This window comes from Pseudorasbora parva, chromosome 9 (assembly GCF_024679245.1).
Source record: "Pseudorasbora parva isolate DD20220531a chromosome 9, ASM2467924v1, whole genome shotgun sequence".
In the NCBI taxonomy this organism is placed as follows: domain Eukaryota; kingdom Metazoa; phylum Chordata; class Actinopteri; order Cypriniformes; family Gobionidae; genus Pseudorasbora; species Pseudorasbora parva.
Genome location: NC_090180.1, coordinates 36629795 through 36657225, shown reverse-complemented (window position 1 = coordinate 36657225; position 27431 = coordinate 36629795). Strand labels below are relative to the sequence as shown.

The 27431-nt window shown below is 40.2% G+C and overlaps 1 protein-coding gene across 3 annotated transcripts in view; it reads left to right on the top strand.

The window, feature by feature from the left end:
- The window catches only part of epha4a (eph receptor A4a), a 47716-nt gene extending 21184 nt beyond the window's left edge, over positions 1-26532 (top strand). The window contains exons 4-19 of one of the 3 annotated variants that reach the window (XM_067452458.1): positions 4272-4427; positions 10555-10890; positions 12500-12624; positions 13692-13851; positions 14260-14371; positions 15610-15717; positions 16617-16675; positions 16942-17055; positions 17218-17403; positions 21872-21933; positions 22042-22251; positions 22498-22674; positions 22768-22961; positions 23631-23789; positions 24134-25004; positions 25457-26532. In XM_067452458.1, coding sequence (XP_067308559.1) covers positions 4272-4427; positions 10555-10890; positions 12500-12624; positions 13692-13851; positions 14260-14371; positions 15610-15717; positions 16617-16675; positions 16942-17055; positions 17218-17403; positions 21872-21933; positions 22042-22251; positions 22498-22674; positions 22768-22961; positions 23631-23789; positions 24134-24248 — 2273 coding nt within the window. In that variant the 3' untranslated portion in view covers positions 24249-25004; positions 25457-26532. The remainder of the gene's footprint in view (positions 1-4271; positions 4428-10554; positions 10891-12499; positions 12625-13691; positions 13852-14259; positions 14372-15609; positions 15718-16616; positions 16676-16941; positions 17056-17217; positions 17404-21871; positions 21934-22041; positions 22252-22497; positions 22675-22767; positions 22962-23630; positions 23790-24133; positions 25005-25456) is intronic. The other 2 variants (XM_067452456.1, XM_067452457.1) reach the window with 2 other exon arrangements.
- The last annotated feature ends 899 nt before the right edge of the window (positions 26533-27431 follow it).

Below are 27431 nucleotides of genomic sequence, written 5' to 3'. Positions count from 1 at the left end.
TTTACTCCTAAAAGGTGCTTATTAGTACCCTAGAGTACAAAAATGTAACTCAAGATACTAATATTACCCTTTTTGTGTTAGAAAAGGTACAAATAAGTCATTTTAAGGGTACGGTCCCAGTGACAGAGGTACAATTTTGACACCCCCTTTCTCTGTGTATTAGTAACAACAAGCCTGTTAAGTGACTAAAGGGGCAAGGAACTACATTAAAGGCTATGAACTAGATACGTCATAAAAAGACCTTGATATTCCAACATGAAGATAATGTGAGGGTGTGTGTGTGTGCGTTATGTGAGGTGGATTAGCCGCTGTTGATCCTTCTGAGCAGCGGCTTCAGAGATAAGCCAGCGTCATAAAAGTGTCATAAATATGTTAGCCATTAGCTCTTGCAAGCCCACAGGTCTTGACTTCACTTTCTCTGTTTTCGGCAAGTTTGTGTGTGTGTGTGTGTGTGTGTGTGTGTTTGTGCAAAAGAGGCTTTCTTTTTTTCTTCTTCTTCAGAGCAGCAGCCAAAATTGTCCAATATGCTCAATTTCTAATGAATTTCCTAACTTGTAAACCTGTTTATGAGCAGCATTAGCTGGGTTTCCCTCAGTATATTCTTTTATGTGATTATGGGATAATGCATAAAAATGATGGATAGAAACGTGCGAAAAAGGATGCACATGTTTCAAAATGTGCAAAACCATTTAAGACTTGCACGTAAACTGTTATGTTTTTTATTGTTGCATAAAGTCAATTATCAACTTAGACAACATGCATTTTGTAGTTTTTATTAATCTTATTACTTTTAATTTTATTGTGTTTTAATTACTCTGGGGTGCAGGAGGTGGAGAAAAAAAGGCAAAAACCGAGAGAGAGATAGAGACGGAGAGAGTCACACTCCACTTGTGTGTGTGAGGAGAGAAATATAACCTGGCAGAGTTAAGTCAGTGTTGAATTTCCTAAAGGACACACACACACTCTGAAGACCACCCAGCGCTGAAGCTCCATTCTCTCTCATTTCCCTGTCCCCTCTCTCGTTTTTTTCTTTCCACTTCTCCTCACATTTCTATTTATTTTTCCTGCAGATTTACCTCTTTGTCCCCTGTTTATTTATTTGCGATCATCTGAATAGAAACCATCAATGTCTTTATTGACGCAAGTATCACCCTCTGTCGGTGTCTAACCAAACGTCATCGGATTACATGCATCTAATTGAAGTCTTTTGTCCTGCCAGGAACATCTTTCAATACTCATAAACCGCCTCGCATACCTTGCGGAATTCCATAATTCATTCGCTTCCAAACACAATGCCCTATCCACTTTTGTCCTTAACTCCACCCTGCGTTTTGTCTTTCTATAAAAGACAACAGGTGACTGTTTTAAGGTCTAAAGCTCATAGAAAGCATTCAGTCTGAGATGGTGTCTTTATTGAGAAGGACATTGTCCCTGCGGTGGACGGTAGGACGAGAGCGCTGACCCTGAATATTAGGGCATGGGCTAGTAATTACGACCCTATTATGTCACAGGCAGTAAGCTCATCTCTTCAATCGTCCACCAGAGTGGACAATAAGACCGTGATTGTCCTGCTATTGTCCAGCCCATTGGTCTTAGGCTTCATGGAGAGAGAGTGGAAAGGTCAGACCTGTAGGGGGGACGAGAGATGTGTGTGGAATGGAAACCAGGATCTGTTAGGGGTCTCCTGAGGGATCTAGGATGGAGGACATAGGAAGGGAGAAGACAGCTGGCCATCCTCCGTAAGGGTCTGGGACTGAGAAAACACTCGGGCTCTTAAGCAGGTGGAGGGTGTTAGATATCCTAAGTGCTTGAGAAAAGTGCTACACGTCAATGAGTGCATTCGCTTATAAACAAGACGGAAGCTCCTTCACTCGAGGTCTTCTGGTCTCTCGATCACACCTCCAGTTTCCTGCCGTGGCGTTAAGCTTCCCAAGAATCCTCTTCAATTAACTCTGTCCTCCAGCTGGTGTTAAGATGAACCAAAGCTGATCAGATGAAGCCTCTAGCTCTAATTCCCATGCTTCCCCTCCAATGCACTGCAACAAAAACCCACCGTCCAGTGAAGGTTGCGACCCAGGTCCGCATCTCTTCTCCCTGAGCTTGTCCTATCTTTCTATCCCTCGCCCCCCTACTGTTGTTTTATGGATCCTGTTTAGAAGATGACAAAACTGTGTTAATCTTCCCTCTGAAGATGTATATTAACTCTCTCCTCTGATCAAGCATGCTATTGTGGCTGATTGCGAGTGATTGGCCCCTGGGCAGTCTGTGATGGAGAGAGAGATGAAACAGAGAAATGGAGGAGAGTGGAAGGTGGTGATTCCCGAGGGCAAGCGCTAATGCAGCCCCGGGGTTCCTGACACTGATGTGAGATTAAAAGAATTGACCAGTGAAGAGAAAAAATAAGAGAGAATGAGGCAGAGAGTGATGAGGGACACTTGTTCGAAGTACTGTTGGTCTTGACCTCCTGCATCTTGCCAATCAAAAGCCGAGAACTTTTCTGTCCTCACTTTAAGCGGAAATACTATGCGATGTAACAATCAATGTTGTTCACATTTATACTTGCAGTAGTGGTATTTAACTGTGGGCGTGTGGGGTACATGACTGGTTAGGATCCGTGTAAAGGGAGTCACGGGGCTAGAGAAAATAACGAATTAGTTCGGACCCAACAGCAAATATAGGAAAGCAGATATGATATCACGTTCCATCACAGTAGGATGCATGATATATTGGTACATGATACACTGGTTCAGGTATTTATTTATTTATTTATTTATTTATTTATTTATTTATTTATTTATTTATTTGTTTGTTTGTTTGTTTGTTTGTTTTCTTATTTATTTATATTTTTTAATTTAATTTAATTTAATTTAATTTAATTTAATTTAATTTAATTTAATTTAATTTAATTTAACTTTTTTTAATTTTATTTTTTAATACATTTAATTTAATTGAATTTTTTATTTTAATAATACTGTTAATTTTTTTTAGCAGATCTCAAAACAATGGTTTATCCTTCATATTGCACTGTAAATCTATTTTAAATGATTAATTTTAGATTTTGGTCTGTTTTCTAAATTATTTTTAATAGTTTTTTTTTTGTGTATTTAGACAAACCAGTACAGTACTGTTATATTTTCCGGCACACTGAAACCAACAAGACTCTTCTTAACCGCACTTACAAATATTGATGCAAACCCACCAAAATGAGGGTTTCCCTATGTTTAATTTTCACCCAACAGGTAAATCCGTGATCTTTTAAATCCCCTGTTGGTCTAACGTGTTTTGGCATTGTGAATTTGCAGGTCAGAGTTCAACAAACCCAAACTTTTGTACACAGTGAAAGGCAAATATCGTCACATTTGTTCGCATTCATATGAATCTAAGTGAATGGCACACAAAGCCCATTCTGACTGCCCTTTAATGCCCGTCCTCTCGACACACGAAAGCTTGTTTGTCCTATTTGTCATATAAAAGCCTTGTGTTTCTTTCCCATAATACTTTGCTAAGAGCATGTATGATTATCGCTAAAGGCATTATTATGATTTGTGATATTCCATACAGAGCGTTTACATTGATAGGGCCTTTTAGGGAAACACATCTGTGCCCTATCTACAGATCAATAAACTCTTAGATAAATGTCATAAGTAGTGCGGATTTATTCTTGTTCAAATGCTATCTGTACTTCTGCGGGTATCGATGGCTTTGTAGAGAGGGGGAAAAAGTCAATACAAGACCTCAAAGCATTCCTTTGTCTCTGTCACCATAAATAGGAAATTATTCTGTGTGTTTGTGTGTGTGGCATATTAGGAGCAACAGAAAAAGAAAGAAGGAAGTAGAAAGACAAACAAACAAACAAAGGAAGAAAAGAATAAAGCTGCAGGGTGGGCAAAAATGGACAAGAAATTAAAGAAAGCGGACAAACTTGAAAAGAGAGACTGAAAGAGAAAACAGAGCTAGAGAACAAATGCTGAGAGGGAGAGAGAGAGGGCTTGGCTTGGGTGTTAGGATTAATGACAGTGCATTCCTCTGGTATCACTTCCTCTCTTCATTAGAGTGTCATAAAGCCGTGCACTGCTGTCTGTCATTCTGACATTCCACACCCCTCACTTACAGGCCTGACATAAACATACACAGACAGAGTGCCTTTATGATTGCTGGAGGTGAAAGACTACGGTTTGTATCGCAAAACTATGAGAAACTGTAGCAGGACATGTCGAATAGTTTATAATCATTAACATCTCGATTTTCTCTCTCTTTCTTTCACTTTGCAGCCTGCAAGATCGGTTACTACAGAGCGCTGGCTACAGACGACAGCTGCTCCAAGTGTCCCCTGGACAGTTACTCCGTGAGGGAGGGATCCACTTCCTGTGCCTGTGACAAAGGCTTTTTCAGGTCTGAGACGGACCCTGCCTCTATGCCCTGCACACGTAAGTGCATTTACTTTGATTTAGGGGTTGTCACCGACTCCATGGATTAATACACTCATTGTGCATCACTTCTGTCTTCCGTGCATGCGTGCATTGCCAATTCTAGTCAGATTTATACTACTGTCCAAAAGTTAGAGGTTGGTAAGATTTTTAAAAAGTTTTTGAAAGAGGTCTCTTTTGCACTTATGCATTATTTGATCAACATTCTTATTTATAAACAACTGTTTTCCATTATAATATTTTAGTATTTATTATTTAATATATTGCAAAATGTAAGTTATTCCTGTGATGGCAAAGCAAAATTTTATGCATCATTACTCCAATCTTATGTGATCCTTCAGAAATCATGCTAATTTGGTGCTCAAGAAGTATTTTTTTTTTTTTGTTATCGATGCTGTTATTCTGCATTATATATATATATATATATATATATATATATATATATATATATATATATATATATATATATATATATATATATATATATATAAACTGTTACTTTTATTCCGCATTGTTTGATGGATAGAACGTTCAAAATAACAGTGTTTATTTGAAATAGAAATAATGTATAACATTGAACATTTTCATATTTACTGTCACTTTTGATTATTTTTACTTTCAGTTTTGATCAATTTAGAGCTTCCTTGCTGAATAAAAATATTAATTTCTTTACAAAATCAAAAAAAAAAAAAAAACCTTCCATAGATTAATATACACATTGTGCATCACTTCTGTGTTTCATGCATGCATACACTGGCGATTGTGGTCAGATTTATACTGTTATCGATTGTTATCGATGCTAAAAGCAGTTTTTCTGTAGCCTGACAAGCCAGACCCACATCAAGATGTTTGGTCTGGAAACTCACCATTGACAGGGCTCAATCCGAGGGGCGGGATAAACGGTTGTCTTTCAAACTCCCTCTGCACGCAATAGGATACGGTACACAACCAACCAGAGCAATGAAGGTGAAACAGAGCTTGTTGATAGATCAAACATTCGCCGTATCCGGTCGGCAAAACTCCGAACACATCTTCCTTCAGTGTCGTTCTTTGTTCTTTTCTCAGAGAAAAGCTTAACTCCAAGTCTTCCAAAGTCGCGGTCAAAGCTGATTAGAAAGACCTCCGTTCGCCAGTTTCTGTGTTTACTAGAAGCACGCAAACGCAACTCGGTCATCTTCATTATGGCCCCGCCCACCGACTCTATACACGATGTGATTGGCCCGGCAAGAGTTAGGCGAATACAGCTCAGAAGGGTATTGAGAGTTGCTAGACGATTTTTTTATTCTGAATAAGTTTGAATGTTTAAAACATAAAAACATGTTAAATTCAAACTTGTTATAACTATTTAGTGCACTGTAAAAAAATATTGTTGGTTAACTTTAAAAAGTAAGTAAATAATTTGTTTTACAGTGTGGAAAGTTTAAAGTTCAAAGACGCTCCGTTTCATAATTACCCACATTTAAATGTCACAGGGTCATTTTAGATTTCAGTTATATGGTCTCTTCCTGTGTGCTTTTTGTTGGCAAGAATAAGCTGTAATGTGGATCAGATTATGCTTGTAGTCAATGTCTGGCTGTGTGAGACTAAAAACAGACGTAAACAAACCGCCCTGGACATGAGCAATCATTAGACCAGGTCAGGGATTTTAAACTAAGGAAGCACATATCACTCAGGAGAACCAGCACCGCCTGGACTTGTATCCGACTGCAGCTGTTCACTTCACACACTAGTGGAGCTGTTTTCCTAAAGGCTATAAGGACAACAACAACAAAAAAACAGCTTGACAGTGATAAATTATTGGACGTTTAATTGCAGCGGATGTTATTTTGTGTCTTTTATTCCTGCATTGTCTAATCAAAAAGTTTCATGACTGACTGACAATGTGTGTGTGTGTGTGTGTGTGTGTAGCAGTGAGTTGGGAGGAGCGCTGTCATGATGAGTAGATAGATATGTGTGTCAGACCGTGAGGTGAGTCATGGACTTGATAACAGTGTTCTGCTTGTTAAATAGAGACCAGCACAGTTAACGCGGCACAGCTTTGAGCCAAGGCGACTGGGTTAATCATAAAAAAACAAAACAAACGTGCACATCAAGACACGCTCTTTCTCACATACGAATCACTCTGGTTCTTGCAGACACACACATACACACGTGCATAGGCCGGGGTGATCTAAAACGCGTTACGTGATAAATATATTAAAGATCTCTGGGAAAGGGGCAGAGAGGCACCCAGGCCAGATGTGTTCATGGTGTCAGATTTAATAGGTTTTCCAGATCTGAATGATCAGGGCCGACAGGTGGGGGGGAGGAAGGGCTCTCATGTACCTATCGGGCGTCCATTTTACGTATCGGATTGTCTTTCTCGCTTCTGTCTCCTTACTCTAGCCTCTCTCTAATTGGAGATCTTTCATATCACCGTCTGTCGTTCACCCAGAAGCAGCCGTCACATACTCAACAGCCAATGCGCTGAAAGGCGCATACAAAAAAACGAGATAAAAAGGCGCTAGGTAGCAAGGGAGGGGAAAAAAGCGAAACGCGAGAAAGTGGGGAGACAGACAGCAAAGAGGCGCGAGTGAAACGACCCCATTACGCTTGCCGAGCCGAGCCTCTCTCTCACCTTATCGTATTAAAATGCAGCGAAGCCGGTCGACTTAATCAGCTCCTGTCAATCACGGAGCGTGTGGCACCGAGCCACCGTGGGAGCGCGCTCGATTCACCCCAGTCTGCCGGGTGGGTACAGCAGCCACATACTTAATACAGGTTAAACAGAGTTTAAAGTCCATTTACACTTAAAGCTCAGCCAGGAGGAATTCAATCTAATCCAGACCTGGATCAGATATGTGTTTGAAGTGTTTAAATGATTTGGAGGATATGGAGATATTTGAAAATGGCTTTTGCCATATGGGGAGATCTCGAGGAGGGATAATGAGACGCATCCTGTTTGAATGTTTGTCCCCTTCACTCACTTCTTTGAGTTTAATGTTGAACGTGTGGTACTCAGGACCACCCAGCGGAATGACAAATCTCATCGGAGGTTTTTTAAAGAGTGAAGGGATTCATTTTTCTTTCTAGTTAAAATACTTGTGTCTATCCCAGCTAAATATGCCAACTTTGGCTGGACTACCTAATTGTCCATCCAGTGGGAGAGTAGGAGATTAATATTTCAGTAGCTTTTCTTTGAGAGCAATGGCATTAAAATGAGACCCTTGTTTAATGCCAATCTAACATATTTTTAACAATAGGCAAGTGCAGCCATTTGTAATTAGGTTACAAAAGAATACAAAGGCTTTTGGTGTCATCCACTTCCAGTTATTTTAGTGTTATAAAAACAGTCCACTATGCTGCTTGAAACTGAAGTCAGTCACTCTCGACAAACGTCTCTGTTAACTCCTTCAGGGAACGAGGGTTACCATACTTAACCAAGACATTCCCTTTCAGTCGGTCACTCTCGACATACGTCAGGGATGATCTGATGAAATTGGATCTCGTTTCGTCGGATCATCTCTGACATATGTCTCCGTTCCCTACTTCAGGGAACGAGGGTTACCATATGTAACCGAGACATTTTACCATTCACTGCACTTTATTATTATTTAATTATGTACCTATTGCGGCTAATGAAGTAGAAGTCTTAGAAATTCACAGGAATTTGCTTACTTCCACATTGAAAAATAATGTGGCTATCTCTTGCTTTTCAGATTTTGTCATGTTTGTTAAAAGGATAGTTCACCCAAAAATGAAAATTAGCCCATGATTTTCAAAGAAGTCCAAGTCATCTTAGGTGTACATGACATTCTTCTTTCAGACGAATACAATCAGAGTTATTTATATATATATATATATATATATATATATATATATATATATATATATATATATATATATATATATATATATATATATATATATATTAGGGCCGGGACTCGATTAAAAAAATTAATCTAATTAATTAGAGGCTTTGTAATTAATTAATCGAAATTAATCGCATTTTAATTGCATATAAATAGTTGACCTGAGAACAATGAGAAGTAATTTTTCACATGGATTTTTAGTATACCATTGAATAATGACTGAATACATAAGCTCAATCACCAAAATATTGTTTATTTATTTCAGTCCAGCAGACCAGCGCAATGTTTGCTATTAAGTGTAGCAAAAGCATATTTGTGATATTTGAGGCTCGATGTAGTGCGGTGATACACAAATTCCTTGTTGTATAGCTTGCACACAACCATGCTCTTGTCGACGCTTCCATCCTTTCATTTTTTAAAAGGAAATTTCCCATCCACGGGGCCAAGCAAAGCGGTCTCATCAGCTTCTTCGTTCATGTTCACTATGGTTTGTTGTTGTCGTGACTCGTGAGCGCTGGTCGGTGTTCCAGTATAATCGGTCCGTCGAAACTCATTCATTGAAAAACGTTCCGCGGTGCTAAAATCAGTGTGGTTAAAATTATGTTATTTCTTTTTTTTGCGTAATAAATATGTATATATATATACATATATATTAATATATATAATGGCCCTAATATATATATATATATATATATATATATATATATATATATATATATATATATATATATATATATATATATATATATTGTCCATCAAATCACATGCTCCACACGGCTCTGGGGGGTTAATAAAGGCCTCCTGAAGCAAATCGTTGCGTTTGCGTAAGAAAAATATCCATATTTAAAACTTTTTTAATTTGCCTTTTGCCTAAAAGGCCAATTGCCTTTTGTGGAAAAGTGTTAAAAGTGCCTTCTCGGAGTGCAAGATGCGTACGCAACATCTGATGAGCGACGCTGGTCGCGTGAGCCTTTGAACTGCAGAGGCACATTCAACACTTTTTCCATAATCTGAATACAGAAGGCGATTGGCTTAAACTTTACTTTATAAAGTTTTAAATATGGATATTTTTCTTACACACATGCATCAATTCACTTCCAACGGCATTAATTAACCTCACATAGTTATTTGACAGATGCATTTTTATAGACTTCAAAAACAAAGCAACAATCCCTGACATTATAAAGCTTGGATTAACCAGGACTTTTTTTAATAGAACTCAACTTTTATTCATCTGAAAGAAGAATGTCATATACACCTAGGATGTCTTGACGGTGAGTAAATCATGGGCTAATTTTAATTTTTGGTTGAACTGTCCCTTTAAGACCTTAACAATCCTCTGGAGTTTCAAAACTCTGGAGTTTCAAAACTCCTCTGGAGACCTCAACAGTGTTGCAAACTTTGCTCAGATACCTAGTCTTGAAGTCTTGAAATTTCAATCTGAACTCAAACATTTCTCATCCAGTTTTCTCTAAACAAAATTATAATCTTTTTAAATCTCTATAATGTATGTTGACAATTGTCACACTTCTTTTTATGTTAATTTTAGGAGAAACCATAATACTTGAATATAACATACCCGAGGACTCAATTAAGTCTCCTGAGCAATAAAAGAGCAACTCCTAAATAATAAAATGTTGCTCCGGGCAGATTTTATTAGAAAGTCAACCTGAGACTGCAGATTTAGAGAACCATATTTATGACAAGAATGTCATTGCTTTGCTATACCAGAGATGGCAGTGAGGGCAACCAAATTAGCATTTATGAGATCCCTATCAGCAAAAGTTACTCAATTATGGAGATGTAATCATTTTCTCTCTTTCTCATTCTCTCTCTCTCTTTCTCTAGTGTGCGGGTTTAGTGTATTTCCTTTTTGCGCAGCTAGCACTGCGTCGCCTGTGGTGCTGGTTTGTCGTAAATGTAATTATCTTTAAATTCAGCAGCGCCTGCTTTACGAAAACACCACAGTGAAAACAGCAGCAATACACACAAGCACCCAAACAGACTTGCATCCGTCATAGCCTGTAACATCATCTGCCTGCAGTGGCAATAAAAGGGTGTGTGTGTGTGTGTGTGAGCGGGTGTATTTGTTTACCATTGAAGATTCCCTTGCCAAGGGTGTATTTTGAGATCAATCTCTGCCACAGTCATAATCCTGTTTTGTTTGTTCCAAAACTTTCAGACATCACTGTAGCGGAAATGAAACATAAATCATGTGCATATTTTGTCATAGTTCTCTAAACTGTTTATTTTTTCCCAAAATTGTCTTTTCGTAGAGCCCCCATCTGCTCCACAGCACCTTATTTCCAATGTGAATGAGACCTCCGTGAATCTGGAGTGGACGACTCCAGAATCCTCCGGTGGCAGGCAGGACCTTGCTTATAATGTCATATGCAAGCGGTGCAGCTCGGACGGCCAACGCTGTCAGCCCTGCGGCAACGGCATCCATTTTTCCCCCCAGCAGCTGGGCCTACGCGCCACCCGGGTGTCCATAAACGACCTGCAGGCTCACACTAACTATACCTTTGAGATCTGGGCTATCAATGGGGTCTCCAAGCAGAGTCCTGGACCGGAACAGGCGGTGTCTGTGACGGTTACCACTAACCAAGCTGGTAAGTGTGTGGTTTATGTTCACAAATCATTGTTGAATATGATATTCCCACTGTTATGACTTCAGACTTCATTAAATACCAGGATGATGCCGTAATGTGATCTGGTCACAGGCTGATGTGTTGAATTTGTCACCACAGTATAGCACTGAGCATACTTATTAACTTAGTAATCAGCTTCTCGTCTGTGAAAGTACTCTGTCTTATATCACTGCATAGAAATTTCTAATTACTTCTTGCCTGTGTCTGTCAGAATGGGTTTTTATGACATTAAACCGCTTGTAGGGTCAAATTGCGCATATGTGCATTTTTTGGCTGTTCGCATTTGTTTGCGCTGAGTGGACTGTTAACTTTTACAAGGTGTTTAATTTCGGGTTCTTGAGAAAGCGTGAGACAGGAAGTGCCTTTTTGTCTGGTTTTGGGGACTGTGTGTGTAGGGCCCCCAGGAGTGGGGTCTTCCAAGTGTCATTCCCACCATCATTGTCTTGGCGAACTCTGATTGTAATAGCGGTCACACCTGTATGGAACACTCTTCAAACAGACCTTTTACTCCTGACCGTCTGTTCTTAGAGTTTATGACCCCATATATCGGGGTTCTGAACAGATATTGCCCTACAGCATTGAAGCCAGATCTGGTTTTCTCTACTAATGCTTGCTAAGGGCCACATTAGTATTAATTTAACAAAAGGGTTATTAACCCTGAACTTTTTCACTCACCGGCCATTTTGGCTACAACATTTTGAAGTTACCGGCCATTCAGAACTTCTACTAGCCAAAAAGAAATAAAAGAGAAATAAACCAGATTGACTACGTCACAGCAAATATCATATTTAGCTGTTGCCTTCCTGTCTAATAAGTAGCAAAATTCACAGTAAATAAAGTTATCCATAAATAATAAATTAAATACAGATTAATCATTATTAAAAGAACTGCACGTAAGATATGTATTTCAATGAATCATAAAATGGCCGCCACAGTTGACTTTTACCTGCATTTGGCAGGTGCTAATTTCAAACCACAGCATAGCAACACATTTTCCAGATTTTCAACAAGTAAATGTAAAAGTCGAGTTAATAGAAGATAAATATTAAACACTGATCTGTTTCTAATTATAATTTTCATCTGTGCTAAGAAACTAGGCCAGAATCGTTTCAGGGTCTGGCTTAAATTCCCCTTTGGCAGCTGCGGAGTGTCATTGATAAAACCCTAAAGATTACAGATAAGAATGTGCTCCCTAGATGACTACATCAATGGACCTTCTGTGGTAGCAAAGTGGAATTATAAGAGGAGGAAAAGATTCAGAAGCACTAGCCTGATTCTCATAGTGGATCCGTAATGATGATGATATAATGGGTGCATCCCTTTGGCGATCCAACCTGTTTCTGGGAGTTGCGAAGCTGTAATCACTACATCGTCAAATGCTAACTTGCGTAACTTCCAGCATTTTGGTGTTTTTCAGGTTTTCTTGGTTCGACAGCATACATATCTCTAATCTCATACCTTTTCATTGCTTTATGGCACTAACATGTTTATTTTTCTCTGAAACAGCTAGGTGGTCAGTGCTCCTAGCAAATCTAAAAAAAATTCTCTTTGTGATTTTCTCTTCTTCCAGCTCCCTCTCCGGTTACCACCATCCAGGCCAAGGACATCACTAGACACGCTGTGTCTTTGGCATGGCAGCAACCCGAGAGAGCCAACGGAGTCATTCTTGAGTACGAGGTCAAGTACTATGAGAAGGTGAGATGATTCATGGGAAAGTAGTTTCCAAAATGTGGCTCTGATGGGAGCTTCCTTGTTGAAAAGACTAGCATATGTGGTCAGCAGCATATGTTGTGTTTTGGACGCTGGTGTACAGCTCAATTAGGTTTTTTAACCAGAAAGCTTGGTCAACCAACTTCAGCGGAAAAAAAAAAACTATGCTGGTTGGATTTAGTTTTGCAATCCATCCCATTTTAAGATGGCAGGTTCCTCATCCTGGCAGCTTTAAATTAGGGATGTACTTTTGTAAATGCACTTGTCAGAGACTATAAATGGGAAATATGCTCCTTTGAAACCACAGATTAAGGTGTAGCAATCAATGTGAAGCCTTCATTGAGCAGTATGATGTCAGGTACTGTATATCAAACGAGAGAGCTGCATTTTAGTTCATGGCCAGACCAGACTCACTCACACTCGCAGCAGGAGTCTGGCGAACCAGTGTGTCAGAACAGCATGGGGTGGATGGACAGATCTAGGGTGGAGCATGCGGGCCGTTAGGATAGAAAGAGGATAACAGCGTTCTCCTCTCTCTTCTCCCGCTGTGTCTTCGTCTGGCTGACTGATTACAGATTGCAGCAGTGGTCAGATTCCTTTCCCTTACATGCTGATGTTTTCCATTGCAAACACACACTGACACACACTCAAGACCAAGACACAAAGGTTCTTGTTTCTTGATCCAACAATTATAAGCCAAACATTAGGGGACATTGAAAAAAAAATAATTAAACTTAGTTCCTTTGCTTGTTTTGGTTCAAACTTCACATTGTTTAAGTGGTTTGGATATAGTGATGAAACGGGGGAATTTTGAAAAGCAAATTCAGGTTACACCCAAGGGAGCAAGCGAAAACAAAGATGGCAGCCTTGTTTTTGTACAACGAGGCTGCGGTTTTCCCTACAAAAGCCTGGCTGTAGTTTCTGTGTCAGACCTTAAACAAATCCCTCTTCCGTTTTGTTTTTATCAGGGTTTGATTCCAAATAAAACAATCCTAATGACCAATCCCACAAGATGGTTCAACTGTTGGTTCCTGTTTCTCTCATCCAATCAGGATCAAAATGAGCGCAGCTATCGCATAATGAAGACCACGTCCCGAAGTGCCGAGATTAAAGGCCTGAGCCCGCTCACCTCTTATGTATTCCATGTGCGTGCCCGCACCGCCGCTGGCTATGGAGACTTCAGTGCCCCCTTCGAGTTCATGACCAACTCAGGTAGGTTTCCATGTGCGTGTTACCGAGCCGACAATGGCAAGTGTTTGTTTCCACAATTAGAGACTTGTGTTGAATTTTAGGGTGGATCACCCATTCATCCGGAAACTATTTCTCTAAAGTAACATAATTATAGCCCATGTGTATGTTTTCCTTTTCTTTACGATAGTTTCTTTGTTTGCTTACTACAAAGTTGCTGGTATTTTTAAAAGCCTTTAAAGCAAACTCTGTGGAACGAGTGGAATGTTTTTGAGCTTTGATACTAAGTTGTTTCAGCAACTTAAAAGAAACAGGATTTGTTCCTCTCTGGCTCTTCACTAAGAATTCAAAATTGCTAACAAATTTAATCTGACACTTTAAATGGGAATTATACATTTGAGATTAACTTTGAAGTTGTTTTTTTCCTCTTAGTTCCCTCTCCCATCATCGGAGATGGCGCTAACTCCACCGTCCTGTTAGTTTCTGTGATTGGCAGCGTTATTCTGTTACTCATCTTCATCGGAGTCTTCGTCATCAGCCGCAGGTAAGCCACCCGTCCCAACTGGATGTCATTCGTCTCACAGATACTGTCTGAAACGGGAATCATTCCTCCATCTCTCCCTCTGTCCCTGTGGGCGTCTCCGTCACCTCTCCCTCACCCTGTCTGTCATCCTGTATCAGTCTTTCTATCTGTTGTTCTCCTGCTGTCTTCCCCTCTCTCTACCTGTCCATCAGTCTGGTTCTCACAGCTCTTCCTCCTCCTCTTTCCTGCATTCTCGCTCTCTTTTTTTCCTGTGGTGTAGCTAGTGGTATTGTGACAGGCCGTTGGCAGCTCTGCCTGATTAGTCTCCGCTGTGCTGCTACGGGTCTCTCTGTGCCATGTGTGTCGGAATCCGTAGGGAAGACGTTCCATTCCCAAGGGAGACGCACGGCAGGACAGCGTATGTGCGTCTTTGTACCGTACTCAATCAGAGCGACTGTCATACTCCCACGGGCGAAATGTCATGGTTGCTTTACCTTAATCAAACACATTTTTTTGCCAAACTCTCAGCCAAGCTCTTACTCCACCATGGTTATCATCAGCTACATTTCCCTTTCTGAAGGCCTCCTTCTTTTGTGTCTGATTGGAGTTTCCCAAGACCGAAGTGAGAGTGTCTAACATTGCATCATTATCAGCCAAGCTAATCATCTTCGCATCCTCAAAGTACCCAAAGAGAGCCATCGCCTTCATTCAGGGGGACACTAACAATTCAAGCTAATGAATGGGGCTTTTGTTTTGGCCAAGCATCCATTAAGCACTTCCTTAGTGGAGCCCATCAGTGGGAGACAAGACTGCACCTCGCAAGTAGCTCTCACCTTTGGCCTACACCTCTCTACCTTGAGGGGACACCAACCGCTCGATCGTGGAGGCGAAGGAGGGGGGTTATAGCCCCTTACAAAGCTGTGAGGTTTCTTGCTTCTGTACTTAGATATCACACCTGATAATCTCCTTATTCCTAAAATAAATGTGTACTGGCCGCTCGGGCTGATGGCAGGGCCTCCTCCCACGAAGGCATGGCCCCCTGCAGGCAGAGCTATTTCTAGCTTCTGCAGAGCACTCAGGCGTTAAAGCCTGGCTCTTTCCTCCTGTTCTACCTGTGGATATGCCCCTCTCCCTCCCTCTAACCTTTTCTTCCTTCACTAGCCCCAAACCTTGGGGGCCTTTGTCAGCGCCAGAACGCAGTAGAAAAACAATAACAGCAGTTGTGCATTCCTGGGTGAGCACCCCCTTTCTAAATACAGGCAGGTGACCCCATCCCCAGCAGGGAGTCTTGGGTTAGGGCAACGTCCTAGGCGGGGTTGTTATCTGTTCCATTGCCTCTATTCTGCCTCCTGCGCCCATGTAGAGGGGTCAGCGGTTGGCCCTAAGGGGTCAGTAGGTGATTGGGTGAAATGGTAACTTTGAAGGTGGCACATTCTATCTCCTTTATGTCATTGTGGACAGGCAAACAGTGATGTTTTTAGAAGAGGGGGTGGGTGGTTTTAAACGGAATTTTAGTTGCCATTTTGGCCACTTGATGAGTTTGTGTTTACTCATCTGTCATTCTATCCACCTCGTTGCTGTTTGTTCTTTATCCGTCAATCTCTAAATTATTTTAGATGAAAGGCAAATGGACTTGGTTCATGAACAGACCTTCTATCTACTTTGATGTAGTCTCTCTCTCACTCTGTGCAGCTTTATTAGCCTTGCAGATTTTTACAGCCCCACTTTTATGGAAAAGGTTTAAGGGTTTTCAAAAGTTTGACCTAATACATTGACTGGCCCACTGTGGCTCACATATGCCAGTTAGTCTGGGTGTATGTTTTTGTACAAATGTTTCAGCTGATTTCTCTGAGAATTTGTATTGTATTTCTTAGGTGATTGTTTCATATACCAGGAGACTTAGAGAGCTCAGTTATGTTTCTAGTTATTCATCTCAGATTCGTATCCTAAAATGCCTTAGAATCTAAAAATCTATTATTAAAATTGTTGTAATAATAGCTAAAACATTCGGAGCCTGCTTTAGGAGGCATTGTAATAATTAAAAAATGTCAAATAATTTATGCAAAAATATCACATTTAATTTACCTCTCTGACTTTCACATTGCACACTTTGCTATCTAAAAAATCTGAGCGCCATTTTCCGACATTGTTCAATCTCAAAGAATTAATTCCCGTCTGAAAGAAACCAGTGAGACATTAAAAAGATCTAATTTGTGATTTTTCTTTTCTGTGGATTAAAATCTCTCTCATCTCCGTGTGTTAACAGGAGAAGCAAATACAGCAAAGCCAAGCAGGATTCTGATGAGGAGAGGCATTTACATCCAGGTAATGCAGGGGCCAAATAAACACAAACTGACACATTCTCAAAGATGTATCAACTAAGTTAAAGGGAAAAGGTTATATAGGAGAAGAGAAGGGTTGCATGTTCATATGTTCTCAGTGTGGTGGAGGACAGACAGAAGCCAACAAGAGGAGGAGGAGAATGGAAAACAGATGTTGTATATTCATCATGTTGTCTGTCTGCCAGCTATCCTCCCCTCCTCTTCTCTCAACCTCCTAACATGTAGGCACCTCTTTCTGTTTCTCCACAGGGGTCCGGATCTATGTGGACCCCTTCACCTACGAGGACCCCAACCAAGCAGTCCGCGAATTTGCTAAAGAAATCGACGCCTCCTGCATCAAGATTGAAAAGGTCATCGGCATTGGTGAGCAAACGACCTGCTGTTTTCCTTTCCGTGTGTCTCAGACTGAGTGTAGCTAGACCACAACTGTTACAGTGAAATGTTAGCCCACCGTTCCAGAGATATCTCATGGGTCATTATGTACCACAGACATTTTTGATTCAAGCCTGGTTTTTCCGTTTAAAGGAGAGTTCGGTGAGGTGTGCAGCGGCCGTCTCAAGATGCCTGGAAAGCGTGAGATCTGCGTCGCCATAAAAACCCTCAAAGCAGGATACACCGACAAGCAAAGGCGGGACTTTCTGAGCGAAGCCAGCATCATGGGCCAGTTTGACCACCCCAACATCATCCGACTGGAGGGAGTCGTCACTAAATGTGAGTTTATAATGCGAACGAGCTACTCGTTTACTTTGACCACATCCTTTCAGACCGATTTGTTCTGGTTTTGCATATCTTTTGCAAATCATGAGCTTGTTGATTCAAGCGGTGTGCTTCACTGTCTACAGCCATCTTTCATAAAAAGACTTTTTGCAAAGTGATGCATATTGATTTTTGTTGTGGTTTTCAGCAGAATTATCGAAACATAAAATAATTAATATTAATATTGCTACTAATAATAGTTGATAATTAAAAAATATATATACATATATATATATATATATATATATATATATATATATATATATATATATATATACTTAAAATTGTTCTCAAATAAATTCAATCATCAATTGTATTGTTTATATATTTTTTTAGTTTTAAGCATAAACCTCCTTAAATTTAGTTTCAATGATAAAACTATTAACTTTAAAAATACAAAAATATATGGAATTTTGCTTCTCACAAGGATGAAAAGGATGTTTACATATTTGTATGGGAAAAACTAGAAACAAAAATGCTTGTTAAGAAAATTATTGTTTGCTGTGTTGTCAGCTTATTTGGCCACCCATTGAAGCTCTGCTGTAGAGCTGATGGTTTTCATTTCTTCAGGTTTTCGACTTTGCTTCTAATTTTTTTTTACTGTTGATGCCTGCCTCCTGTTTGCATCTTAAATGCCTTTTGGAACCATGCTAAAGAAATGACGTGCTCCCTGTCCCCCAATTTGCTGAAAATCAACCCTGTCTTTTGTAATGCACCCTTCTCATTACTAGAACGGAATCTTGGCTGACTGGCAGACCTGACATCAAACCTTTTAATAACTCATTATTGATTGAAAGTTGACTCTCTCATATGTGTGTTTAAAAAAAAACTAGAGTGTAGTTGTGGCCGGCCTTCACTGTGAATATGCAGATGACCTGTTTGTGTGTGTGAGTCTGTGTGTGTATGTGTGTGCGCGCATGTGGTGGAGCTGTGATTTGCATTTGATGGCTTTGCGTTTGACAGCTGGACTGAAGAACACCCTTAGTGTCTTCTCACGCGGATGGTGCTGTCTGGCAGCTAGGGAGCTCTAGAGAAACACAAAGATGAAGATGTGTGTTTTTTTTAAGTTTGTTTTGGTAGACTGCATGGAAGAGAGCTGCATTCATATGCAGGGACTTCTGCAGACATGTAACAATCCCACAATCCCACTGAGTCACATCTTTTCTCCAGATAGCCCTGGCAAATCCCCATCCTCTCTGATGTATTAGTGAAGACAATGCCAACAGATGGGTTACACAGAGAGAAAGAGAACAGAAGTGGAACAGAGAGCAAGACAGAGACATTATAAGGAGCAGGAGAAAGAGACCAGTGGTGGAAAAATAAATGGGAGAAATTATAACACTCGATATGGCAAGTCTAGTAATGAAAGTACGCCTTTCAGTTACAAGAGCCAATTTACGTTTTCATTGAGTTTGTCTACTGTGCAAATACATTAACTGGGCCAAAGTTCATTTTATTTAACTTATTTATGTATTTTTTATTTAAAAAAATTAGGATGGTTTGACATGAAAAACTAGGAAAATGCATGATACAATGTGATCATAACTTTTCCTATAACAGAGCTTTTGTTGCATAGCCAGCTTAGTGCAACGTGCTAGTCCTATTTAATATTTGCAGCCCTTCTCCCATAATCCTCAGCATGGCAGAAGTAGCGTCTTCAGGATAGCTGTTATTACAAACAGACAATGGCAGCCCTCTCTCGTAACCTACGCCTCCAACCAGGCCAATTAAACCTGTTAAATAAATTACTAATGATGTAGAAATTGTCCTAAATAAATAAAGACAAAATGCCCCTAAGCCTCTGAGAGCGGGAGAGAAACGCGATGCCAGCCGTCTCTGCAGAAAGCTTTCACAGACGGGCTTGGTGGGCGCAGTCTTTTATGCGCTGGCATTAAATGCAAGATTGTATTTGCATAATGAAGGCACCGCTAGAACACTGCAATGATTCCTCTGAGGTGAAGTGTGTGTGTGCATGAGTTTGTGAGCGGCTCTGTGTAGGCGTGTGTGCATGTGCCATTGTCCTCTATTGTGAAGCCCCTGCGCTCCATCCTTTTGGCTCCGTGAGAGGGGCTTGCGTTGCCATAGCATTGCCTTGTCTCTGTACTGACTGGCAGGTAATGTGGGAATCCAGTCCTGATAGCCTCCAGCAACGGCCGCATTCAGTAAACAAACCTACACAGAAATCCCACTCGCAAACAGGAGCGAAGAGGAAGAGAGGGGGGAGTGTGAGAAAGGAGGGGCTCGCGAACGAACAATTCTTGATTGGGAAGTGTCATTTAAATGGACTGATGTGTGACTTAAGTGCATACGGCTACAAGCAACATACAATATCTGCATTTTTCTGTACATTTTGAGTTTTGAATCACTATTGGACTGTTTAGCTCTTGAAAATAGGTGATTTAAAGGAATAGTTCACCCAAAAATTAAAATTAGCCCATGATTTACTCACCCTCAAGTCATCCTAGGTGTATATGACATTCTTCTTTCAGACGAATGAAGTTTAGTTGAGTTATATTAAAAAAGTCCTGGTTAATCCAAGCTTTATGGCAGTGATTATTGCTCAGTTTTTGAATCCATAAAAACGGATCTGCCCATCACATGCTCCACACGGCTCCTGGGGGTTAATAAAGGACTTCTGAAGCGTTTGTGCGTTTGTGTAAGAAAAATATCCATATTTAAAACGTTTTAAATTAAAGTTCCGGCCGATCGCCTTTCGTGGAAGGGTGTTGAAAGTGCCTTCTTGGAGTTCAAGATGCGTACGCGACGTCTGACGAGAATAACTGGTCACGTAAGCCTTTGAACTGCAGAGGCACTTTCAACACTTTTTCCATAAATTGATTACAGAAGGCGATCAGCCGAAACTTTACTTTATAAAGTTTTAAATATAGATATTTTTCTTACACAAACGCATCAGTTCACTTCCAAAGGCATTTATTAAACTCCCAGAGCCGTGTGGAGCACATTATTTGATGGACAGATGCATTTTTATGCACTGTAAAAAAATTATTTAGAAAAAAAAGTTACCTGGTTGCCTTAAAATTGAGTTAATTGAAATTCAAATTTTGAGTTAATACAATGAACATTTTTTTGAGATTCGACAACCTTTATTAAAATATTATTAAAAAAAAATTTGTAAGCATATTGGGTAATTGTGTGTGTTTTATTTCTGATGACACAGTGAAACATGCCAAATAGTGCTATTTTCATGATTTATCATTTTTTTTATGTGGTTCAGATACAAAAATATTTTGAGTTTCTATTTATTAAACAAATTTCCTTCATTGTATCAACTCAAGTTTTTAATTTCAACTCAAAATTTTAAGGCAACCAGGTTGCTTACTTTTTTAAGTTAAACCAACAAAAACCAACGATCTTTTTTTTTACAGTGTGGACTTCAAAAACGAGCAATAATCACTGTTATTATAAAGCTTGGATTAGCCAGGACTTTTATAAAATAACTTTTAATAATAATTAATAAATAAATAAATTATTAATACAAATTTATTTGTCTGAAATAAGACTGTCATATACACCATGACTTGAGGGTGAGTAAATCATGGGCTAATTAATTTTTTTGGGTGAACTGTCCCTTTAAACTAGCCTGACAAGCCAGACCCACATCAAGATGTTTGGTCTGGAAACTCACCATAGACAGGGCTCAATCCGAGGGGCGGGATAAACGGTTGTCTTTCAGACTCCCTCTGCACGCGATAGGATAGCGCTACACCAACCAAAGCAACGAAGGTGAAACGAAGGTGAAGCAGAGCTCGTTGACTGATTAAACATTCGCCGTATCCGGTCGGCAAAACTCAGAACACATCTTCCCTTTTTAAGAATGACTTCAGTGCCGTTCTTTGTTCTTTTCTCAGAGAAAAGCTTAACTCCAAGTCTTCCAGAGTCACGGTCAAAGCTGATTCGAAAGACCGCCGTTCGCCAGCTTCTTTGTTTACTAGAAGCATGCAAACGCAACTCGGCCGTCGTCATTATGGCCCTGCCCACCGACTCTATACACAATGTGATTGGCCCGGCAAGAGTTAGGCGAATACAGCTCAGAAGTGTATTGAGAGTTGCTAGACGACATTTGCGGGCAGATTAAATTTGCTGCCGCTAGGATGCGTCTAGATTTCTAGGCTACCTTTAAACAGGTTTAGTACCTAGATTTACCAATTCTGATTGGTTCTGAGTAGGGCAAACTGCATTCCAATCAGGTGCTATTATGCAGCTTCAAAGGATCTGTTGGCTCTTAATGAACAGAAATATGTTCGATAAACATTTCGTATTATTATCGAGACTATTGAGAACAGTCGTGATGCTTGATATTTTAGTGGAAAATGTGATCATTTGTAAATGTCTTTACTTTCACTTGTTACTTGCATGCTATACAATGTTGATATATTCAAATGTTTTTTATTTCTCCACGCAGGTAAACCAGTTATGATCATCACTGAATACATGGAGAATGGATCCCTTGATGCTTTTCTCAGGGTACGTTTAGTTTGTAGGTTTATTAAAGCATGTCGTTTTGACCCGGCAGTCGTTTAGTACTGTATTGGCTTAAACATCTTTTAACTATATATGTTCTTCCTTCCATAGAAGAACGATGGACGGTTTACTGTAATTCAGCTGGTGGGCATCCTGCGTGGTATCGCTTCAGGAATGAAGTATCTGTCTGACATGAGCTACGTCCACCGTGACCTGGCGGCGCGCAACATCCTGGTGAACAGTAACCTGGTGTGCAAAGTGTCTGACTTTGGCATGTCTCGAGTTTTGGAGGAAGACCCAGATGCTGCTTACACTACCAGGGTAAGTCTAACACCTACGTTTGAAACGTCTTCGCTTACTTGTGTTTGCAGCGCTAACACAAGCTTTTTAACCCATTATCTTTAACATTTAACCTGCATGCATGTGGTTGTGCTTTTCAAATAGAATAGGAATGAGCAAACTAACCCTAATATTTAGTTCAACGCATGTGTGTGTGTGTGTGTGTGTGTGTGTGCATGCGTGTGTATGATTAACCTCGATGCATGTGTTTGCTATTTCTTTTGAAAGGAAATAACAGGAACCTATCAATCACAGGGAGGCAAGATTCCTATTCGCTGGACCGCCCCGGAAGCAATTACGTACAGAAAGTTCACCTCCGCCTCCGACGTGTGGAGTTACGGCATCGTCATGTGGGAAGTGATGTCATATGGAGAGCGGCCATACTGGGACATGAGTAACCAGGATGTAAGTGTTTTATAAGGACTGGACGATTTTGATTCAGAGCTTCAATGTTTACAGCTGTTGTCTTCAACTCATTTGGATCTTTCTCTATCTCAGGTGATAAAGGCAATTGAGGAAGGCTATAGGCTGCCTCCACCCATGGACTGTCCAGTTTCTTTGCACCAGTTGATGCTGGATTGTTGGCAGAAAGAGCGCGCTGAAAGGCCAAAGTTCAGCCAAATTGTCAACATGCTGGACAAACTTATCCGTAACCCCAACAGCCTAAAAAGGACAGGAGGAGAGATAGCCAGGTAATAAATAAAATCTCTATCACAGAAGCCAAGGGGCAACATCTACCTATTTTTTGAGGGTACGCCAGTCACAGTCCTGGTGCACTTATTTCCATATCTGAGTTGTTTTCATATGCATTTTTTTTTTTAATATATATATATATATATTTTATTTATATATATATATTATAATATTTTTTTCTTAAATATATATATATATATATATATATATATATATATATATATATATTATTCTGGTTAAATAATAAAAATGTTTATGATTAATGTGTTTTTTGGGGGAAATTGCATTCAATCATTATCTTTATTTTTTGTGCAATTTCTAAATCTATAAATAAAAAAATAAAAAAATAAATGTTTTTTAGCTCCATCTTTTGAAATCCACTTGGCTCAAAATCTTTGCTCATTTTGAATGGGCATGCCACTTCACGTATAGGCCATGTTCTTAGGTCCAATCTCCAGTGATTTAGATTGCTGTAAATGTGTTTTCAGCTGTGGCACATAAGTGCATGTTAAATGCACGACTGGCAGTGTTATATAAACGTGTTCCAATGAAGTGATGCTCACGGCAATAAAGTCTTTTATAGTTCTTCCATACGTTGTTCATAGTGGGCAACACAGAGCGAGCCCAAGCTCTTGGGGCTCCTAACTAAGTCTTTTCTCTTTTTCTAGACCCAACACCACCCTCCTGGAGCCTAGCAGCCCAGAATTCACATCAAACTTGGGATCAGTTGCCGATTGGCTGCAGGCCATCAACATGGAACGTTACAGAGACAACTTCACTGCTGCTGGCTACACTACCCCAGAGGCTGTGGTCCACATGACACAAGAGTGAGTCTCGTGACCAAATACTGGGCTCTATTATGGTGTTAGGAGATGTGTGATGTGTGTATGTTGGCTTCGGGCATACTTTTGACTAATACAAGGGAAAGAAACCCAGCTCTTAAATCAGCGCTCAGGGATACACGGTCCTGACGTATGGGTTCAGTAGTCACATTTCCGTGAAAAAATCCTGTAGTTGCCAACGAAGCACTGAGAACTTCTACTTTGGCATTCAAATGTTCAGCCAGGATCGAGTTCTTAGATTTCATGTTAAAAGCAAATGAGGAGAGAGGGACACAAAAAAGAGTTTAAACATGTTCTCATCACCTTCGTCTTGTGTTTTATTGGAACAGAGACATGGCGAGGATAGGGATCTCCTCTGCCGCACATCAGGATAAGATCCTCAACAGCGCGCAGGGAATGCTGTCCCAGATGCAACAAATGCAAGACAGGATGGTTCCTGTCTGAACCCATGGGATCAGAACACACAAACTCGAAACATTCTTTGGACTTCCTTTTTTATTTTGGTTCTAAGAAAATCCATTTACCTCATCCATGCACTTTAAATAACATTTTGAGGAAAAAAAATAAAACAGAAAACGATTTCAGAGGAACGATACAGCACTTTTCTTTCAATAACGCCATCGAGTCAAGAGGGTTGTCCCGCGCTGTACTGATGCTCTGGATATGATTGTAGGAAACTTTTCATTTCAATGAAACTACGAAGGAGTTTCTCTGTTCGTTTATTTGATTTTTTTTGTATGTATGTGCCTGTAAGTAAATGTATAAATAGTACTGGATTTTTGCCACTTCATGGTTACTTGAGTCAGCGGCACCTGGCGGATTTTTAACACACGAAATAGAGGTGTTGGAGATAAAGATTTTATGCACTCTTTACCGCTGTTTTCCTGGGGATTTCACGAGGCATTTATCTTCCAAACGTCGACAATGGAAGACCAGTTCTGGAAGGTCTCCAGGTCTCCCCTCAGAATGGAATATCTGTCTCCACGCCGCAATTCTCCACGCCGCTCCACTTGGCCTGGATCGGAATAGAAAAATCGGCCCTCAGTTTACATCTTTCTCTCGCCACCTCGGTCTCCACGGTTTTTCCCTGCTCCATCCATGCCTTCTCTCTCTTCGCCTCTCTGTCTCCGGAGACCTTCGGCGGGCCGTGAAATCAACACATGTCTCCCTTACTGGAAGTTCCATCAGAGCTGAGCTAAGGTAAGCACAAAGTAACAAGTCCGACCCAATGTTTATGGGATCCGCTCTACTTCCTCTCTGTCCCCTGCAGTTATTTATCCGCTCATTAGTTGGGATTAGAACCAGTACCAATGAACACAAGGGATATATATATATATATATATATATATATATATATATATATATATATATATATATATATATATATATATATATATATATATATATATATATATATATATATATATCGGTGCCGTTTGATGGGATGAGCTCAAAATGAAAACAGCGCCAACAATGTAAAATGTGTTTTTCCCAGGCTCCCCAGCAACAGAGCAAACAGAGCAATTTCAGTTTCCATACTCTGTGGATTACTTCAATTAATGCTCCGTTTGTGTGTTCTGGTCTGTTTACAGGACGCGCTTTGAATCCCTGAATCATAATCATTTTCTTTTTCTCTCTCTCTCGCTCCACAGAGTCACCTTCACACATCTGCTTCGCAGCGATATCCTCCGTCAAACCCGACGCAGACTCGCATCCATCGCGGTTTCAATAACTACATTTACTTGACACCGGACTTCAATTCCCATTATTCCCAGCAAACGCTGAACGCTTCCACGACGGGAGACTGAGAACATGACAAACAACCCGAGGAGCGGTTGAGGGCCCTTCGGTTGTCTCCTAAGAGATTCGATGAGAGATATAATGAACATTTTCATTTGGTCTCACTCTTGACAGGAAAAACTCTCCGTTCTCAGTGCAGCGTGTTGCTGTTTTCTTTGAAGGATGACGGTTTGTTTGGAGGCGCATACACTGAGGACAAAAGCACATGATGTGCGCTAAGACTGCAGAACTTCGTGGCTGCTCTCTGGAGACCAACATACTGGAGTCGTTTGCTACATACTCTAAGCCACTGCTGTTCTTTGCTTCTTACCAATGCTGGAGATTGTAACTTAAAAACATGCCACATTTATTTGGGTCCTTTGACTCGAATGAAACTATTTCAATGCTAATTCGAATGGTCTGAATGCGGACTGCAAGAAGAGGCACGTTATTTGTACCTAAAATGAACTTATTACAGGAATGTTTATAAAAAGGGAAAATAAACTGTTACCATTTCAAGTGTGATCTGTTTCACATCAACCACAGCCATCCTTCCAAACTTTATCGACTTCTTGCTAATGTGACGCATTCTCGTGTGAAATGCTTCTGACTTAGCTTTCTTCCCGTTTCATCTTTCGATATTCCCTCCTTACCTGTTTAGGACCTGTTTGGAATATGCAATGAATGTGAGAGGAGAGAAATTCAGTAGAATGTACCGTGCCAAGTCTCCTAATGTAGTTTTTTTTTTTTCCCGGAAGAACACTAACAATTCACACGTTCCTTTAAGTTTAAGGTTGCGCACAATTGTGTCAGCATTTTCCCTCTTCCGTTTTTATTTGATGAATTTAGGTACATGAAACATGTCATTTATTTATGGTCTTTTTTATCTAGTTTGTAAATTGTAAAATAGAGCTATGAGAGAAATAAATGATTGCCAAGTGCATTGTAATTAATGTCTACATTGATTTATGTGGCTAATTACGCTAATTCTTTGAAACGGATTGCTTGAAAGGTATTTGGATGGGGCGTCTGATGAGGTATTCTCACATGGAGAGAAATGGATCCCGTGTTTATATCCGCATAAAGTGGCAGCCGAGGGTGAGAGCGGACAGTTGGCTTCAATGCTGGTCACATATTTCTATTACATTTTGGCTGCAGTTAAAACGAAACGGTCGAATGTGGTGGTATAAACAGGTTTGCCGGTCTTGCCAGTAGCATTTAGATTATTTTGAGTTTTCTCTTCTCCTTTTCACCCATCATTCCTCTCCTCGTCTCTTTCAGCTCGAGCTTGAAGTGAGTGTTTGTGTAAACGCTGATTGTGAGTAAAAGCAGCTTGGCAGGGATAACCAACACATTAAAAGCATATCAAAAATAAGAGGAAAAAAATGAGAAAATTCTCCCCCGAAGAACAATTTAAACAATCAAACCGTATTATGGTTGAAGCAGCGGCAGAAGAGGGGGCTGCCCGTGAGTGCCTGCGTTCCGTCAGCCAGTCTTTTTTTTCCCTCCTTCATTTTTTTTTCTATAAACTTTTTTTTTTCCCCTGTCCTTTCTACACTTTGAATGGGCCGTAATACAGCCGCTTTGGCACGGTACGCCTGCTTAATCAGTAAACATCTGTTTCCCACAGCCGTCCCGGTCGCGATGAGGGCTGATTGTGGAAAGCCTTTGATAAATAAAGGAGGGAGGGAAAAAAACGTGGAGAAAACGTAATTTTAGAATCCCAGAAAACCCTGCCGTGAGCCAAGCAATGTTTTTCCTCTGACAATCATTCTAATGAGAGATGCATTCATTATGCATGTATTTAGACGCCCGTCGCCTTGGAAAAAAAGAAAAGAAAGGATGGAG